The sequence below is a fragment of the Notechis scutatus genome, chromosome Z, assembly GCF_049901735.1.
Source record: "Notechis scutatus isolate UNSWTSFEM ecotype Mainland chromosome Z, rNotScu1.2, whole genome shotgun sequence".
Classification (NCBI taxonomy): Eukaryota; Metazoa; Chordata; class Lepidosauria; order Squamata; family Elapidae; genus Notechis; species Notechis scutatus.
Genome location: NC_142025.1, coordinates 119,420,712 through 119,441,078, shown reverse-complemented (window position 1 = coordinate 119,441,078; position 20,367 = coordinate 119,420,712). Strand labels below are relative to the sequence as shown.

At 45.0% G+C, this 20,367-nt stretch overlaps 2 protein-coding genes across 6 annotated transcripts in view; both read left to right on the top strand.

Moving 5' to 3' along the window:
- GUCY2D (guanylate cyclase 2D, retinal) overlaps positions 1-3,364 on the top strand; it is a 46,185-nt gene extending 42,821 nt beyond the window's left edge. For 4 of the 5 annotated variants that reach the window (XM_087946778.1, XM_087946777.1, XM_087946776.1 and 1 more), the window contains 3 exons: positions 271-356; positions 2,043-2,171; positions 3,123-3,364. In XM_087946778.1, the coding sequence (XP_087802904.1) occupies positions 271-356; positions 2,043-2,130 (174 nt within the window). In that variant the 3' untranslated portion in view covers positions 2,131-2,171; positions 3,123-3,364. The remainder of the gene's footprint in view (positions 1-270; positions 357-2,042; positions 2,172-3,122) is intronic. The other variant, XR_015745883.1, reaches the window with a different exon arrangement.
- A 10,744-nt stretch (positions 3,365-14,108) lies between these two features.
- The window catches only part of LOC113430298 (hydroperoxide isomerase ALOXE3-like), a 43,134-nt gene continuing 36,875 nt past the window's right edge, over positions 14,109-20,367 (top strand). The window contains 4 exon segments of the mRNA XM_087946899.1: positions 14,109-14,291; positions 17,099-17,305; positions 18,815-18,896; positions 20,057-20,179. Of these exon segments, the coding sequence (XP_087803025.1) occupies positions 14,141-14,291; positions 17,099-17,305; positions 18,815-18,896; positions 20,057-20,179 (563 nt within the window). The 5' untranslated portion in view covers positions 14,109-14,140.

The window sequence follows — 20,367 nt, the reverse complement described above, 5'->3', positions numbered from 1 at the left end:
TAGCTCAGAGAGCGTTAAAGACCCCCCCACCGTTCACCCTGAGCTACAACTATCCTCTTCTATATCATCTTCTATAAGGAACAAAATAATAATAATAATAATTAAGGAACGTGCCTGCGGACCTGTAGGCAAACTTTGGAGAAACGACTAAAAATAAATGACAGGAGGTTGCTGAAACGGGGGGAAACCAATGAGGTTGGAGGGGTGGGTGGGAAGAAATCAGCCATGTTTAATTTTACCTTGATCGGATGCATCTCGCTTCCTCTTTAGGGAAAAGGCACGGAAGACACTTATTGGCTCATCGGTCGCGACGGCTTCACCAAACCTATTCCTACTCCCCCAGACCTGAAGCCGGGGTGAGAGGGCACCTCCTATGGAAAAGGATCTGGTTTCACCAAGAGTCGGGGCAGTGATTGGGGCAATCGGTCAGAATAGAGCTGGAAAGGGACCTTAGAGGTCTTCTAGTCCAACCCCCGGCTCAGGCAGGAGACCCTAGACCACTTGAGACAAATATGCAATATAATCAGAATAGAGCTGGAAAGGGACCTTAGAGGTCTTCTAGTCCAACCCCGGCTCAGGCAGGAGACCCTAGACCACTTGAGACAAATATGCAATATAATCAGAATAGAGCTGGAAAGGGACCTTGGAGGTCTTCTAGTCCAACCCCCGGCTCAGGCAGGAGACCCTAGACCACTTGAGACAAATATGTAATATAATCAGAATAGACCTGGAAAGGGACCTTGGTGGTCTTCTTGTATTCTGGAATAGCCTAGGATCTCCTGCTTGTACAGGAGGCTGGACTAGAAGACCTCCAAGGTGCCTTCCAACTCTGTTATTCCGTTCTTTTCTATTAGATAGGGCTCCCTCTACAACTTGGGTGGTACAGTGGCCTGGAGGTGGAGCTCTCGCCTCACAATCAGGAGGCTGCGAGTTCGATCCTAGGCAGAGGCAGATATTTCTCTGAGAACGTATCTGCTGAACAAAACTCCGCATCGGTGACAGGAAAGGGCATCCGGCCAGTAAACACTCAGCTCTCCATTCCGTTGCCCAGAGTCCCACCTTGCAAGGGATTATGGGGTCGTTAAAAGAGTTTAGGGCTCAAAAAGAGGTACGGACTCCTAGAATCAAGAAATGGAAGAGACTTGACCCATCTAGTCTGACCCACTCCTGAGCCTCTCTCAAGAGGGAGGCCGTTCCACGGCTTCAGAGTCCTGAAATGCCTCCTTGTTTTGAGTTTGCATCTCTACAAATGTCCATTTGTTGTTGTTGTTGTTGTTGTCTGTGGAGATTCCCCATCCTTCAGTTCAGGGTTGTCCCCAAGGTGCTTTTTCAGAAGGCAAGTGGACTTTGTTAGACTTTGTCCACTTCTGTTTTGTGTTCCATCTCTTCTGTGGACACCTGGGTGACTCAATACACACCCTTATGGACATACCCTTCAGGTCTTGGAAGCTGGGTATCGTGCAGGGGTGCGATTCAACCAGCGAAACAACCCATTCGGCGAGCATGTGCTTTGTGCACGTATGTGCGCCGAGCGTTTGCTACTGACCTCCAACAATCCCTGTCTCTTAAACAGCTGGCACGCGGCAATCCACTGTGCCACACGAATCAGCGGAGCTTGGAAAACAGGGTATAAAAGCATAGCCTACAGTCCAGGCAGGCAGGTGGGCCCAACAGCTGATCGTGGGAGCAAACCCAACCAGTTCGCTCTCATAGCCTACAGTCCAGGCAACAGCTGATCGTGGGAGCAAACCCAACCAGTTCGCTCTCATAGCCTACAGTCCAGGCAACAGCTGATCGTGGAGCAAACCCAACCAGTTCGCTCTCAGCTGATCCTCGGAGCTATCGGTTCGCCTGAACCGGGCCGAACCGGTAGAATCCCACCCCTGGTAACGTGTCTTCCCTCAACCGCGTTCTTCTTTAGACTGAACTCACCTGGTTTCTTTCAATGTTCTCTAGAAGGTTTCAGCCTCCCAAGCCCTTCCCCATCCTGGTCCTTCTTCTGTCTAGTCCAGACCTTTCGTGGTTTGCTCTTTTTCCTTCAGGGCGAGCAGCCACGGGATCAGCATGGAGGAAATTCCTGAGGATCGGAAGCAGAAGTTACAGAAAGCCCGTGCAGGACAGAAAATATAATCTGGGAGGAAGACCGCTGCATGAAGTCGGTTGGGATGGAGGTGAGGCTGTGATGGGATCAAGCGTGCACTGTGGCTGCATCCGTTAGTCTTTCTTTTGAAGCGGCGGGGATCGGAGATCCTTCCCTTTCTTTGTCATGAAGTGAAGACTCTATATTGTTCTGTCTTGTTATGTTACATTACATTATGTAATACTATACCATATTAGGTTATTTTATTTACTGTACTATAGTAAAATACAGTATAGTACTGTAATGGCGAACCTATGGCATGTGTGCCAGAAGTGCCATGCAGAGCCATCTCTCCGGGCATGCCAGCCATCACCCGTTGCTCTTCTGGGTTCTGGCATGTGTGCATGCATGCTGACCAGCTGGTCTTCAGCTGTGGAAACTGACAGAGCAGCTCCCAGTGTGCAAGCTGAGCTTCCGGCTCTGGCGTGCGCATGCATGCTCTTTGCGTGTGCATGCAAATCAGAAACCAGAAGACCAGGTGGCCAGCACGCATGCTCATGCCCAGCACACACATGTGCTCTTCCGTTTCCCGGCACTCCTACGCCCCGCACTGAGGAGCTGTTTTTGAAGTTTCTGGTGCTCCCACGCACACACGCTCCCATTTCAGCACTCAGTGTCGAAAAGGATCGCCAACACTGATATAGTATACTATACTATATTAGATTATACTATATTATATTATATTAGATGATACTGTGCTAAACTATACTATTAAATTATTACATTATACTATATTAGAGTCATCAATCATGCTCTCCTGTTAGATCTTTGCTTGGCAGAAACTTCAGTCACCTAGTTACCATCTTTGAAAACATTTGTGGAATGCAGTTTCGGTTTTGCAAGCTGCTGCACTGCTCCCCCCTCCCTTTCTATTGGCAACTCCAAAAAGACCAGAGAAGTATTTTATGAGTTGACAGGGACACTGAACATCAGAAAGATTTTTTTAAAAAAACATAACCCTTCATTACTCTTCTTTAACCAGGTCAACCAACTCCCAGGAGTTTTCTGCTGAAGGTCTTTGGGCAAATCTGCCAGAACGGGACAAATCCACACCTGGGCAGGGAACCATCCCATAATAATCCAAAGGGATGCATCCCTTCCCATCCATACCTTCTGCTACTTTCAAACTTCTAGTGTGTGATGGGACTTTGGCTGGTCTCGGACTTCTTCCTTAACCACAGGGACAAACGGTGAGATGCATGCTGGGATTTCGGCCAACTTGGTCCTCCATTTTGGTCCTCCATTTTGGTCCTCCAACTTGGTCCTCGGTCCATTTTGAACTCTTTAGATCAGAGCCAAGGACCTGGTGGGACTTCGGCCAAGCCAGGAATGGCGGTTTATTCTTGACTTCCCATTGGAGACTTGTCTGGCTTTTGATAAAGATGGACACCTGGATTCCATAATATCGTTAATTATTTCCTTAGCAAAGAGCAGTGGAGAGAAAGGCCTAAAATAAAAAAGGAAGACAATGATTTCAGAGAAATTGCAGAGAGATAATCCAGCTGGCTGATCTTGGAGAGCTTTGTGGACACAACCACAAGGCGACCAAAAGAGACCTTCAAGTTTCTTTGATAGTCTTCTGATTTTCTAGAAGAAATCGAATCCGTGCAAGAAGTGAAGCTGGGATGGAGCTTGGAGATTGTACAGCAAACGAGACAATTTCCGTGGACCAATGAAGGTTGGACTTCGACTCCGATGGCCAACTGTTAGATATCGACATTGCCTCGAAGGGATGTTTGTGACAATTTCTATAAAAAAAGGGCTTTCTTCTTAAAGAATTTGTTTCCTCTTCCGAGCTAGGAGTCTGAATTTAATTTAATTACTTTATCTCCACCTCAAAAGTAGAGAGGACAAATTAAAGTAGAGACGTAGGAAAGGACCAGGCCCCACTGTTCTATGACCCTAGAATGTAATTTTTAGTCTATTTTGAGGAGGAACAGGAGAAATTGTGTTAAATCTTGCGTATATTTTTTAAAAATCTGCTTGAGGATGAGAGACAAAGATGGATTTGGGGATCCAAATTTGGGAAATTTGGGGAGACAGATTGCCTCAAAAGTTCCTTCTGGAAAAATAATTGTGTTTAAATGTAGCATCTGTATGTAACTTATTAGCAGTGTTTCTTAATTTGGGTCAGTTTAAGCCGTGTGGACCTCAACTCCTAGAATCCCCCAACCAGAAGGGGTTGAAGTCCACAAAGCTTAAAAGTGACCAAAATTGAGAAATGTTGTTGTATACCAACCAACCAGGATTTACAAGTGCATCCAGCCTTTTCCAACAATTTTGCACAACTTCGAATGTTTCCAGACTGTAATCCAGTTTCTCTCAGTGATTTTCGAACTCAGCATGTTCTGGATTTCAACTCCCAGAATTCCCCACTTGCTGTGAGATTAGAGAAGACCACTCCATAAAGACCACCAAGGATTAAAAATAGAAATTTATTTTTATCGAAACCTCTACCAAACTACCTTCCTTTTAATTATTCGGAATCTTACAGATTAGGTCCATCATTTCAAAGTTACGGCTAAAATAATTCCATGTCTGAATTTTAAAGTCTGCCCTCTTTGTAATGGGTTTCCTATAGGGCCAAATTATATAAGATATAGATAATATAAGATGATATTTTCTGGATGGGAAAAAGCAGCTTAGCAAATATTTTGCAAACAGGAATCCTTGTGTGCAAAAAAAAAAAAAAAGAATTGTTCATTTTCGTAAACGTGGGTTTGGTCTGTTTGATTGACTTAAAATATATTTTGCAAAACTTTCTGAGCCTGCTGTTGTGATTGATTTTCAGTTGGAGGAGACAAAATGGATTACACAGGACTCAGGGGGAGGCTGAATGGGGAGGAGGGATAAGTGTGCGAAGTTGTGTGTGAGAGTTCATATGAATTGTGTGGAGGTCTTAGCATATACATTGTCCACTGATAATGACAAAAAAATGGACCAACCACACTATATTGTCCACATTTTTTTGAAGCCCAACCATTCAGAATTCCAGCAATAGATACAAAGACATAAACAACATTCATATGCTGTGCAAATGACACAACCAACAAGCCAACAAGGGAACAAGACTAAAACACTTCCCTGCCATCAAACAAAACCCAAGTGAGCATAGATTAATTCCATGATTAATATCAGATCAACACTCAAGAAGTAAACAATACCCCAATCAAGGAATTGCCAAAGGGGTCAACAGTAAACAGTCCAACCAAAGAACCTCCAAGGCCACTCCCGCCAACGCTGAAAAAGGCGAACCACTAGGATATAAATTAAAAGCAAATGGCACTCAGCACTGATGATGCTACCTAATTGGGTCATGAAATGTCTGCAAGAAAACAATCAAGGCCAGAGAGCATCAAGGACCCCACATTCCTCCTCCTCCTCCTTCTAGCACTGATGATGTTACCTGTTTGATAATGAAACATCTGCATAAAACCCACCAAGCCTAGAACCAAAGGATCCCTTATTTCAACCCTGAGCTACAATCATTCTCCTTTATTGGAAGGTACCTTTGTTTTAAAGCAGCAACAGAGCCTTTGATAAGGACAATAAACCAATATACCTGATCTTTAGAACATCCACTTAATCGATATTAGAGATCTTCAGAGTAGCCAGCTTAATTTAACACCTCATGAGTCTTGCCTTCTTCAGAGTTAAGAAACTTTAGAGTCTTCAAAATTGGAAGGAACAAACAATTGGGGAAAAACAGTAGACCCAATTAGGCAACGCCATCAGTTCTAGCAAAAAAATGGGGTTTGTTCTCTGTTTGCATACTAGTGCCCTGGCCTGTCAATGTGGATGGAAGTGTTCTTGGGGGATCCTTGATTAGGCTGTCAATCAGTAGTGGTATGTCGGTGGTTTGCACTGATTCTAGCGATCCGGTAGTGCCAGTCAGCAGTTGGCACCGCCCACCCGGCTCTGCCCTTTCCTGTCTTATATTTCCTCTGTTTGTAGCTCAGCTGACAGGTGTGAAAGAGCGGATATCTGCGCCTCAGCTGTTTTACTCACCAGCACAGAGCTAAGTAAGTTTTCATGCTTAAAACTGCCCGTTCTAGAGTGCTCTGCGCACACCCACAGAACTGGTAATAAAATATTTTTAATATTTTTAATTCCACTGTGTCTAATGATGGCTATGTAATCATGGCTTGCAGTCCAATCCATGGTTTTGAGTTGAAGGCTGATGGTGACTTGCAGAAAGAAGACGATTCTAACAAAATGAAATTCAGTATAGAGAAAAGTAAAATCCTACACTTAAGCAAGAAAAACCCAAAGTACGCATGTAGACTGGAGTGAAACCAGGCTTAATAGCAGGAACTGTGAGAGGGAACTTGGAGTCTTAGTGGACAGCCTGCTAAATATGAGCCAGCAGTGTATAGCAGCAGCCAAAAAAGCTAATGCAATCCTAGGTTGCATTAACACAGGGATACAATCCAGAACAAGGGAGGTACTAATACCACTCTATAAAGCCTTAGTAGGGCCACACCTAGAACTGCATCCAGCTTTGGTCATCACATTATTAAAAAGATGTTGAGACTCTAGAAAAAGTGCAGAGAAGAGCAACCAGGATGATGAGGGGACTGGAGGATAAAACATACGATGAACGGTTGCAGGAACTGGGCTTGGCTAGTCTAGGGAAGAGAAGGACCAGGGGAGACAAGATAGCTGTCTTCCAATGTTTGAGGGGCTGCCACAGAGAGGAGGAGGAGGGGGTCAAGCTATTTCCCAAATCCCCCAAAGGCCAGACAAGGAATAATGGATGGAAACTGATCAAAGGAGTGATTCAACCTGGAAATAAGGAGAAACTTTCTGACAGGGAGAACAATCAACCCATGGAACAGAAGTTGCCCTCGGAAGTTGTGGCATCATTTGAGACCTTCAAGAAGAGAATGGACTCCCATCTGTCAGAAATGGTGAAGGATCTTCTGCTTGAGCAGGGGGTTGGACTAGATGACCTACAAGGTCCCTTCCAACTCTGGTTATCTGTTATCTGGTTAATTTCATTGGGACACTAACACCATCTTTGCAATGGGATCCATACAAAGATTGGACATATTCCCATTCCACCCAGCTTCCTTTAAGTGAAAAACTGCTTTCCAGTATAATAAAAATACACTCCATGTATGAGGAAGAACGGGAAATATTTTCCAGATAACATCAAAATGGGGACCTACCTGCCACTCACATTATCTTCCAGACTGTGGAACTGATAGTTCAGGATTCCTGCAATAATCTCCGAATGGCCTTTCTTGGTGGTCAAACATCTATAGATGGGGCTATAGACATTCCTCCCCACAACCCAACAACGAGCTGTCATTGACCCCTGTGCCAATGTAGTTCCCCTTTCTTTGGAATTTGCGCTCCTGTTTGCCATTCAAGATAACCTTGATCTGATACTCAGTTGTCATCTCCAGGATGGATGGGGGGTATTGTATGGCCATGGGGTGGGGCTGGCGTGGGGAAATGATTGTGTCAGCTTTGGGGAGCCATATTTCACTTAGAAGCTTGAAGGCTGCCCCATTTAGTACCTGGGAATTTGGAAGGAGGGACTTTATAGAGAGGTGGAAGATTAGACTCCACAACAGTCTAATTACGATCTTTTTTTTTTTTGCTTTGGTTGTTAACCCTAACCCTAAGCCCACCCCATGGCCTTACAATGCCTCCCCCACCCATCCTGAAGATGTTGAGTGTTCAGTGTTGAGCCTGAAGTTGGCATAAGTGTAGCCATTTTATTTAGCTCATTTCTTTTTGAATGGGTTTCATCCCTTGGAAACCTGGCAGGTACCTTGAATGTCAAACAGGAACACAAATTCTAAAGAAAGAGGAACTACATTTGCACAGGTGACAATGGCAGCTTGTTGGGGGGGGGTTGGGGGTGGAAGGTTGCTCAAAATGTCTTGCCCTCCCTCCAAAATGGATGGGTTGTACTCAAATCATACTAGACAACAAATAAAACAATATACATTGTAAAGATTCAACCAACACGGTTACAGTCATAAGTGGGAAGAGATAGGTAATAGGAAGGATGAGAAGAAGAATAGTAATACAGTCTTACAAAGTAATTTGACAGTGTTGAGGGAATGATTTGTTTAGCAGAGTGATGGCATGCAGGGAAAAACTGTCCTTGTGTCTAGTTGTTGTGTTGTGTAATGCTCTATAGTGTTGTTTTGAGGGAAGGAGTTGAAACAGTTTATGTCCGGGATGTGAGGGGTCTGTAAATATTTTCCCAGCCCTCTTTTTGACTCGTGCAGGATACAGGTCCTCGATTGAAGGCAGGTGGGTAGCCATTGTTTTTTTCTGCAGTCCTAATTAACCTCTGAAGTCTGTGTCTGTCTTGTTGGGCCACAGAACCAAACCAGATAGTTATAGAGTTGCAGATGACAGACTCCATCATTCCTCTGTAGAACTGGATCAGCAGCTCCTTGTGCAGTTTGAGGTTTCTGAGTTGGCGCAGAAAGAACTTTCTTTGTTTTGACCCCATTGCAAAGATGGTGTTAGTGTCCCAATGAAATGAATCGTCTTCTCTCTGCAAGTCACCATCAGCCTCCGACTCAAAACCATGGATTGGACTGTAAGCCATTATTAAATAGCCATTATTGGACAGCCTAATCAAAGCTCCCCCAAGAACATTCCCATCAACATCAATTCTCTTCAAGACTTTGGAAGACTTTCAGCTTTGTTCGGGTATTTTCCCACGTCATTGTAGTTGTGCTTTTAAAGTTGTAGCAACGTTTCGGCAGAATCTCATCTGCCCTCATCAGGCTTCTGTATTGGGTTCGTCTGTGAGTCAGACTTTTCTCAGAAGCCTGATGATGGCAGATGAGATTCTGCCGAAATGTTGCTACAACTTAAAAAGCACAACTACAATGACGTGGGAAAATACCCGAACAAAGCTGAATACCATATATGTGTGTGTGTGTGTGTGTTTTCATAGATTTTCATGGGTACAGGTATGTAGATCTAGGTGTGTTCGGGTCTTTTCCTGTGTAAGATTAAGAGTATTTTGGTGACTTTCGGCGAAGTCCCACTCACCATCCTCAGGCTGGTGCTTTCGGCTTCGTGCCAGTGCAAGCAGTGTGTGATTGGAGCTGCCGTCTCTCTATATATATACTGGTCTCCAACCCGCCCAGCACACCAGCCCTCAACACCAGTATATATAGAGAGACGGCAGCTCCGATCACAACACTGCTTGCACTGGCACGAAGCCGAAAGCACCATCCTGAGGATGGTGAGTGGGACCTTGCCGAAACATCGCCAAGATAAACTTAATCTTACCGAAAACACCTAGACCTACATACCTGTACCCGTGAACAATCTACAAAAACAAATATCGTACCTCTACGGGGAGGAAACCTTCCAGCTAACCAAGACCTACGAGAAACTCGAAGTCCGAAGAGCCACCATCTTGTGTGATCTCGCATTCCTACGCAATTGCCGAGACAAAAATGTGATTCCCCACATGCTTCCAACTCAAATTCCATTCCAAAACTTCAGCCACTGAAAGGATCCTGAAAAGAAGGGAATTAGCTCTAATCAGAAACGAACTCCACAAGAAAAGATTCCTACTAGACCAAACCAACAGAGACCTACTCACACTCCATCTCAAACTTAGCAACAAAATCCACCCAGTATTCTGGGACAAATCCAAACAACTAGCTTTCTGGAGAGCCGAAACAGAAACCTCCCACAAGACAGACACACACACCAAGAAACTCCACAGACTAGAGAAACGCCAGAAACCCAACCCTTCCCCACAACGACACATGAAACAAACAGTACACAACCTATCAGACAGAACCCTCACCATAGCAGAAACCAATGTCCTTTCCAAAGGATTCAACTTTGCCGTCGCCCCCAAACGCATCCCCACTGAAAACATTATATGCGGAGTTGAAGCTAGCCTAACCAAAATCAACCCAGATGCAGCCAACAAAATCAGACTTGAAGTCACCAACGTCCTCTGCTCCAGCAACCCACCCAGAAGCAACCTACACAGAGAAGAACAAAAAGCACTCGCCAACCTGAGGGAAGACAGCAACATAGACATTCTCCCAGCAGACAGAGGCAACGCCACAGTCGTAATGAACACATCGGACTACCGCTCCAAACTATCCAGCCTACTCCAAGACCCCGCTTACAAACCCCTGAATACTGACCCCACCACCTACCTAGAAAAAACCACCAAATCCAAAATAAAAACGTCTCCCATCAGTGAAGAGATCCAGCGGAAAATCAATCCCAGAGAAAAATCGTCCAGGTGCCCTAAGCTCTATGGCCTCCCCAAGATACACAAAGAAGGAATACCACTCAGACCCATAGTCAGCTCCATAGGCTCACCTCTACAGAATCTCGCCAAATTTCTTACTTACATTAATAAGCCTGTTAGGAATAACATGGTTACCTAACGTAGTTTGGGTAAAAATAATATATATAGACTATGATTGTGAGTTTAAGTGTGCGTCACTTTAACTGCAAAGCATTTTGGGTGCGGCTGTAAATCGCCATAAGAGGGAGCAAGAGAACTTGATTGATTGCTGGCTTACTGAATTGCTTGCTGACGATGATGGATTGTTAACTGCATGTTCTTTGCTGTTGCTGAAAGAAGAAAGGAGGTTTTACTTCTTCATATCTCTACTGCAAAGAGATATATTATTGGACTGATATTTGTAAGTTTACCGACCTCTTTTTCGACAATGGACTTTGCAACTGATTAATCCCCGGACGGACTGAACTAGTGTATGATATATGGACTGTTTGACTATGCTATAAATCTTACTGGAATAAACTATTTAACTAGCACATTGTATCTGTTTTACTGAGTGTAAGCTACAAAAACGTTTGTCTCACATATTTGCCTGCCTGCCTGCCTGCCGTGCAGGTTCTGCTAGGGTGTATATCCCTAACAAAGCCATTGCAATGGAGTCCAATGACATATAGCAGGTCCTGCAAGGATTGCCATAAATCAAAGAGCCCAGAGCTGATCTCCAGCTCTATCCTTTATACTTTACTTCTAGCCACATACATGCTTCGCAACTTCACTAGCCGTCACTTTCTGCAAACACCTGGGTACGTTATTTTCAATTCTTCGTTTCCAACTGTTCTGTTCTTCCTGTTTTAAACGTATCCATACAAATGCTGCAAGATTTGCAAAAACGTGATGTTTCACAATTAGCAATGACTCAGCAGGATTACAAATAGTAGATTTTGAAACCACCCTAGCTGAAAACTTTGGTTCATACCTCTTTCTTCTGGGGCCTGCTATCATCCATAGGACTTATTGAATCTAATAGATCAATAAGCTATATTTTTGATTCCCGCGATCATTAACAAGATAGATTAATGAAATAGAAATAAATACAGATATATTGAAATATATAAGAATACACCCTCTCGGACTGTGTGAATATAATTTAAAGTGTATAGTGTAGAATGATAAATGTAATCGCGTATTAATGGTATGAAAATAATAGTTATAATGATGAGGTACAACACAATGTAGTCCAAAGAGACTATACTGTAGGGTTATGAAAATAATAGCTATAACCAGGACATATACTTTGATGTTTGTTTGTTTGTTTTTTTAAAAAGGACTTGATAGAACCAGAACACTGACTTTGCAAAATTGAAATGTGATGAACAATAATGAAAAATGTACAATAAAAATATTTTTTTTAAAAATTCAATAAGATCCATCCCCTGCACCCAACAGTCCATCACATGGCCCAATCAACCATTGTCCCAAGTGGAGACATCCTATGGTGGGATTCAGCTGGTTTGCAGTGGTTTGGGAGAACTGGTTGTTAACTTTCTGAGCAGTTGGGTGAATTGGTTGTTGGAAGAAATCATGAGGGGCAGAGAACCGGTTGTTGAATTATTTGAATCCCACCACTGGAGACATCCCTCCAGACATTCCACTCCAGGTGCAGGGCAACATGTCCTTGACTCTCTGAGAAAGAGGGTTGTTGTGTCTAATCTTCCACCTGTCTGTGAAATCCCCCCTCCCAAATTCCCAGGCACTAAATGGGGGCAGCCGCACAGCTTCTAAGTGAAATATGGTTCCCCAAGGCTGACACAATCATTCCCCCATGCCAGCCCCACTCCATGGCCCTACAATGCCCCCCACCCACCCTGGAGATAGCAATAGCCCTTAGACTTATATACCGCTTTATAGTGCTTTGCAGCCCTCTCTAAGCGGTTTACAGAGTCAGCCTATCACCCCCAACGATCTGGGTCCTCATTTTACCATCCTCGGAAGGACGGAAGGCTGATCAACCTTGAGCCTGGTGGGATGACAACCAAATGTCGAGCCCAAAGTTGGCATATCTGTAGCCATTTTATTTAGCTCTATAGTTTACTCACACATTCTTTTTCTTCCTCTTTACTGTGTACGGGGTGGGTGGTGGGTGGTGGGTTTCTGGACTCACCACATTCTTAAGGGGGGGAGTGTGAATAGATAGTGAGGATTGTTTTGGCTATGTGGCTTTTCTTCTGCTGAGAGCTGAAGGCGGAGTTTGAGGACACCAAGCAACGTTGATTTACTTTTATGGGGGAATGTGACTTTTATGGGGTGTTTCTGATTTACACGATTATGTGGTGTGATTCTGGTTTTCTGTCAGATCCAGAATTACAGATTGACTGATGTTTATCTGATGTTTACCTGAATCAAAGAAATGTGCTTCAGAAGGTGGACTTTGCTCATTTCTTTTTGAATGGGTTTCTTTACTTGGAACACCCGGCAGGTACCCTTGAATGGCAAACAAGAACGCAAATTCTAAAGAAAGAGGAACTACATTTGCATGGGTGACAATGGAAGATCCTGGGGGGGGTTGGAAGGCTGCCCAAAATGTCTTGCCCTCCCCCCCCCAAAATGGATGGGTTGGCAATCCAGCCGAAAGTCCCATCTCTAGATGTTTGAAAAAATCACAAAAGGTCGTTTGGAGATATTGCAGGAATCCTGAACGGTCGGTCTTCCAAAGTCTGGAAGAGAATTGATGTTGCTACAACTTTAAAAGCACAACTATAATGACGTGGGAAAATACCCGAACAAAGCTGAATACCATACATGTAAGTACCCGCCAAAACTTAAGAAAACAAATATATGTATGTATGTGTATGTATGTATGTATGTATGTATGTATGTATGTATGTATGTATGTATGTATTTATATATATGTTTTCTGAGGTTCTCGCGGGTATTCACATCACTCTGAGAAGCACAGAGCCAAGACACAAGCCTGAAGATGATGAATGAGACTTCATCGAAATGTTGCCTAGATACTTCCAATCTTACGTGGGAGAAAACCCGAATAACCAAAGATTATATATATATATATATATATATATATATATATATATATATATATATATATATATATATATATATATATATGTGTGTGTGTGTGTGTGTGTGTGTGTGTGTGTGTGTGTGTGTGTGTGTGTGTGTTTTCTTAAGTTTTTCGCGGGTACTTACATGTATGGTATTCAGCTTTGTTCGGTATTTTCCCACGTCATTATAGTTGTGCTTTTAAAGTTGTAGCAATGTTTCGGCAGAATCTCATCTGCCATCATCAGGCTTCTGTATAGTGTTCGTCTGTGAGACAATTATTACCTTCTCATCTGTGGGTATATTTTCATTTTTCCAATTTTGAGCATATGTGATTCCAGCTGCTGTTATTATGCACATGATTAAATATAATGAATCTTTTATGATATTTCCCCGGTATTATCCCTTCCTCCTCCCTCCCTAACCCCCTCCAACGAGCTGACATTGTCACCGTGCCAATGTAGTTCCTCTTTCTTTAGAATTTGGGTTCCTGTTGTGTCTTTCAAGATAACATTGAATTGGCACATCTGTTGTCATCTCAAGGATGAGTAGATGGAGGGCATTGTAGGGCCACGGGGTGGGGCTGACATGGGGAAAGATTGCCTTTTAAGCAGGGACCCATTTTCATACCCTCCAGTCTTAGGGAGAGAAGCCTGTCTTGCTGAAGTCTGGTCTCCGTTATGGCCATTTACCATGTGCAGGTTGTGACGGGCAATGCTTGCTCTTCCAGTAGCTTCGATTCAATTTCCCTCACCTTGGTGGGCACGGAAGGCGAGAGTCCAAAAACCACCCTGGAAACCCAGAGTCCTAGTTTCTGCCAAAGCACGGTGAGTGGATGGATCCTGGCACAGATGCTCTCCGAAGTTAGACCGTTTCACTTTTTACCTCGGAGGGCTGCAGGGGGAACAAGTGTGGCGTAGGTAACCTTTTCAAAGCAACAGAGAGTGAGACAGAGAGACAGAGTGAGAGAGAGACAGAGTGAGACAGAGAGAGAGGGAGAGAGGGAGAGAGAGAGGGAGAGTGAGAGAGAGATGGAGAGGGAGAGACAGAGAGTGAGAGAGAGAGAGAGAGAAGGAGAGAGAAGGAGAGAGAAAGAGACAGAGAGACAGAGACAGGGAGAGACAGAGAGGGAGAGACAGAGACAGAGAGGGAGAGAGAGGGAGAGAAGGAGAGAGAAGGAGAGAGAAAGAGACAGAGAGACAGGGAGAGACAGAGAGACAGAGAGTGAGTGTGAGAGACAGAGACAGAGAGGGAGAGGGAGAGAGATGGCAAGTGAGAGACAGAGCGTGTGATAGAGAGAGAGAGAAGGAGAGAGAAGGAGAGACAGAGAGACACACAGAGAGAGACAGAGAGGAGAAACAGAGACAGAGAGTGAGAGTGAGAGAGATAGAGTGAGACAGAGAGATAGGGAGAGAGGGAGAGAGATATGGAGAGTGAGAGACAGAGAGAGGCAGAGAGAGAGAGAGAAGGAGAGAAAGGACAGAGAGAGACAGAGACAGAGAGACAGAGACAGAGAGTGAGAGTGAGAAAGACAGAGTGAGACAGAGAGAGAGGGAGAGAGAGATGGAGAGTGAGAGACAGAGAGGGGGAGACTGAGAGTGAGAGTGAGAGAGACAGAGGGAGATAGAGGGAGAGAGGGAGAGAGAGATGGAGAGTGAGAGAAAGAGAGAAGGAGAGAGAAGGAGAGAGAAAGAGACAGAGACACACAGAGAGAGGGAGAGACAGAGAGAGAGACAGAGGGAGACAGAGGGAGAGAGGGAGAGAAAGATGGAGAGTGAGAGATAGAGAGAGGGAGAGACAGAAGGAGAGAGAAACAGACAGAGAGGGAGAGAGAGAGAGAAGGAGAGAGACAGAGACAGAGAGTGAGAGAGACAGAGTGAAACAGAGAGAGAGGGAGAGAGGGGAGAGAGATGGAGAGTGAGAGACAGAGAAGGAGAGAGAGAGAGAGAAGGAGAGAGAAAGAGACAGACAGAGAGGGAGAGAGACAGAGTGGAAACAGAGAGAGAGGGAGAGAGGGAGAGAGGGGGAGAGGGAGAGACAGAGAGGGAGAGAGAGAGAAGGAGGAGAGAGAAAGAGAGACAGACAGAGAGGAGAGGGAGAGAGGGAGAGAGATGGAGAGGGAGAGACAGAGAGGGAGGGAGAGAGAGAAGGAGAGAGGGGGGAGAGAGGAGAGTGGGAGAGAGATGGAGAGGGAGAGACAGAGAGAGAGACAGAGAGGGAGAGAGAGAGAGAAGGAGAGAGAAAGAGACAGACAGAGAGGGAGAGGGAGAGAGGAGAGGGAGAGAGACAGAGTGAAACAGAGAGAGAGGGAGAGAGGGAGAGAGAGGGGGAGAGGGAGAGACAGAGAGGGAGAGAGAGAGAGAAGGAGAGAGAAAAGAGACAGACAGAGAGGGAGAGGGAGGGGGAGGGAGAGGGAGAGAGACAGAGGAAACAGAGAGAGAGGGAGAGAGGGAGAGAGAGGGGGAGAGGGAGAGACAGAGAGGGAGAGAGAGAGAGAGGAGAGAGAAAAGAGACAGACAGAGAGGGAGAGGGAGAGAGGAGAGGAGAGAGAGAGAAACAGAGAGAGAGGAGAGAGGCAGAGAGAGAGGGAGAGAGGGAGAGACAGGAGAGGGAGAGACAGAGAGAGGAGAGAGAGAAGGAGAGAGAAAGAGACAGACAGAGAGGGAGAGACAGAGAGGAGAGGGAGAGAGACAGAGTGAAACAGAGAGAGAGGGAGAGAGGGAGAGAGAGGGGAGAGGGAGAGACAGAGAGGGGAGAGGAGAGAGAAGGAGAGAGAAAGAGACAGACAGAGAGGAGAGGGAGAGAGGGAGAGAGATGGAGAGTGAGAGACAGAGAGGAGGGAGAGAGAGAAGGAGAGAGAGGGGGGGAGAGAGGGAGAGTGGGAGAGAGATGGGAGAGGGAGAGACAGAGACAGAGACAGAGACAGAGAGGGAGAGAGAGAGAGAAGGAGAGAGAAAGAGACAGACAGAGAGGGAGAGGGAGAGAGGGAGAGGGAGAGAGACAGAGTGAAACAGAGAGAGAGGGAGAGAGGGAGAGGGAGGGAGGGAGAGAGAGAGATCTTTCAAATGCAAGATTCTGTCAATTCTATGGACAAAAATGGGCTTCAGCAATTAGAAACAATTAACAATTAATCAGGGGAACAGCTTGCCTCCAGAAGTTGTGAATGATCAGACACTGGAAGTTTTTTTTAAAAAGAGATTGAGCAAATATTTGTCTGAAATGACACCGGGTTCCTGCCTGAGCAGGGGTTGGACTAGAAGGCCTTCAAGGTCCCTTCCAACTCTGTTATTGAGATTCCTCAGACTCATGAACAGGGGTGGGATTCATCCGGTTCGGACGAACTCCTTGCTCCGACGAGCCGCTTTCTCCAAACTGGTTCGCTGCGATGACCATGTGAGCCTGCCTGCCAGCCCCTGCTCTTTCCTGCCCTTCCTTTCCTTAGGGCACAGCTGGTTTACACCTCAGCTGTTTTCTTCACAGGGTCTGCTGTAGAAGGTAAGTATTAGAGCTGTTTGAAATGCGGAGTGCACCGTTGTCACCGAACCCGTTGTTATACCGGGGGAATCCCAATCCCACCCCTGCTCATGAAGCTCTCTTTAATTTTCCACGGTGCCTCTCCGGATTGTTTTCGTCCACAGAAGAAGACCGAATTCAAAATCACTAGTGAATGCAACCTAGAGAGATCATTCTTCTCCGTCTCCAAAGAGAGGATTTGAGGGAAGATCAACAGGACAGCTTGTATTGCGATTTTGTGGTGGTGACGTCGGCCGAAGAGGTGGCCTACCACTTCCCTTGCTACCAATGGATAGAGCACCCCTGGCCAATAGAGCTCAGAGAAGGAACTGGTAAGTAGGTCTACTCAAGGAAAAGAGGAGAAGTTGTTGGCCTGACCAAGGCATCCTAGACCGTAATTACGCAGACACTTATTTTAAAAACAAGTCTTATTTTATTGCAATGCTGGGAATTATTTTCATCCCTAGCAGTAATGAATCTCAAACAGTCCCTCAAGATAAGCACCCACCTTTCTTTCTTTCCTAACAGAAGAGTCCAATGAACTAGAAAAAAAAACCAACTGAAGTACAAAGAGCTTCAAGAATGAGTCTGAACCGAACGAACGACTTTGCTTCCTGCAAAGGTTTCGTCATCTTGGCCTGTCCTTTATCCCTTATGGGAGGGACAATCACCTCCCAGCCTTACTCCCGAGTCACCCCTTTTGTCTCAGCTGCTCTCGCCTTCTAGCAGCTCTGTGCACATGCACACTGGGAACAGGCTCCCCTGGTTCCTCTGCCTCGCTGCTGCCAGACTCCAAAGGCTCTGGAGGCAGCAGCCCACTCCCAGATGGCCCTGGCCCCATCTCTGCATCAGACGCAGGACCCTCACCTGAGTCCTCCCAGACTCCCGGACTGGTCCCCTGCTCTGCCGGAGAACCACAACACTTGTGGTCTTCAGGTTCCCGTCTACACTCACCAAAGCTAACCCTTGCATTACGACTGCCGTTGAGCCCAACATTTCTGTGGCTTGACGAGACATTTGTCCAGTGAGTTTGTCTCCATTTTTTTTTTCTTGACTGGATTCTCTAAGCGAATCTGTCGGGGTAAAAATTTAAGCACTGATCAGCTGCTACAAATGATGCAGGGGTGAAACGTTGCTTCCCTGAGGCCCAGTAGGCCAAAAATGGGGCGCGGGAGGTTGCTGCGAAGAAAGAAAAAAAGAAAAAAAGAACCCCCCAGTCACATGACCCCCCCAGTCACATGACCACCTAGCCACGCCCACCTACATATTGATTTAAAACCTGAAATATTTTTGTTGGGCATCCTATCTGAAAATTATAGTTAGAGAGGATGTATATTTAATTATTCGTGTATTAACTGCAGCCAGGATTGTATTTACACAAAACTGGAAAAGTGAAGAGATTCCGACTGATGAGAAAATATCGGAATGTGCAGAAATGCTTAGACTAACACTGGCAATTAATTAGAAGGGACAAACTGAATATTATCTGATATGGCAAGCTTTTTACTGATAGCTTGAGAATAAACATGGAAATTAGTAATTAAAAAAGGACCCGTGAAATATAGAAAATGTGCTAATAGAAATAAACACGTTAGGATAGGGATTGTTATAATAATTAGACCCATTATGTATATCAGTATTAAGTAAGGATAGAGAATACCAATACAATGTGTAAACTGTAATTGTTATTGCAAAAGATATTTGTACCCAGATGACACATAGTTTAAATGGAAGATGATTTGTTTGCTTTAAAATAAAATACATTTTTTTACAAAAAAATAAAAATAAAGAAGGCAATTAGTTCCCCTGGCTAATCTCCAACTTTGTTGCTCTCCTTGCAGCCAAGACACCATCTATGGATCATCTGCCAAGGTTGCAACAACATCGGAAAGAAGAACTTAAGCAAAGACAGCAGATCTTCCGGTGGGTGCAGTTTAGAGGTTGCCCTGAGGCATTGACAGGGAAGGGGACAGGACCCCCCAAAATCAAGATTGAAACTCAACACTGTAAGAAAGAGTCAGTGTTCTTGGCCGTGGTCGCCATTTTGACTTTTTTGACCAACACGGGGCTCTCCGATGCTGCTAGTTTGAACCCTGGATCTCAGAAAAGCAAGGCAGGTTTTCCTTTGTGTATGAGTGGTGTGTCTAATGTCCGACGACACAAAAACGGCCTTCTCAGATTCTGATTTAGAATTGGAATTCTTTATTGGCCAAGTGTGATAGGACACACAAGGAATTGGTCTTCGGTGCATAAGCTCTCAGAGTATATAAAAGATATGTTTATAAATTATGATCACGGTTATCACAAATACTGTGTTTTCCCAAAAATAAGCCCTATCCCAATTTACATGCCTGTGCCTACCCCCAAAATAAGCCCTAGTGAAGGGGGTGGTGGTGAGTGTCAACTCATAAAATATTTCTATGGCCTTTTAGAATTGCCAACAGAAAGGGAGGGGGGGGAGCAGTGCAGCCGCTTGCAAACCGAAATTGCATTCCATAAATGTTTTCAAAGATAGTAACTAGGTGACCAAAGTTTCTGCCACACAAAATTCTAACTGGAGAACATGATTGATGACTCGGGGCTATGGAGGTGTCCCATTGGAGAATATGAATTACGATACACCCAGGGAGTGGGGGGGGGAAAACCAGGGTCAAGGATGACAAGGAATTATGTGCCTCAGAGTCGGGCATGTTAACTGCACCCAGGCAGTGCCAGACCTGTTAACTCCCAATAAGAGATCTGGGAGACCCATTTTTCTCCCTCAACGAGCCTCTCCGTAGGCCCTGCACTTACCTGGCATCCAAAACAGGCCACGTGGGGACTCCTGCATGGAGCAAGATGGGGTGGACGGGGCCAGCCGGGGGTGGAATTTACCGGTTCGCTGAACCAGCCATTAAAAATGATAACATTAGTTACCGGTTCACTCGAACCAGGGCGAACCGGTAGCCAGCCCATCCCTGATTGTGCCATCAAATTTTAAAGCGAGGTGGGGCAATCTGGCCACCATCTTGACTTTTTTTTTTTTTTTACCTCAGCCTTGGGATCTTCTGGTTCTCCCTGCAACTAATGTTTGGCTCCTTTAGGTGGAAAGAGTTTGCTCCAGGGGTGCCATGTTGTCTGGATGTCAACTCTTGTGAGGAGCTGGAGACCGACGTCAAGTTTTCCTGCATCAAAGCAGCCGTTTTTAAGAAAAACGCCGAACGCGAGTAGGTTTTCGTGAAGGAGTCGATGCGGAATGAACTTTATTTGGAAATGGTGGTATTTTATTGTTCGTTCAGGGGCACCAAAAACCTTGGTTTGTTTGGATTTGAAGATAAGCAAGGTGGATCTTTAGGGTATCGATAGAAGAGAATCTATCTATCTTAAAAAGAGAGAGAGAATCTTTGTAGCTCAA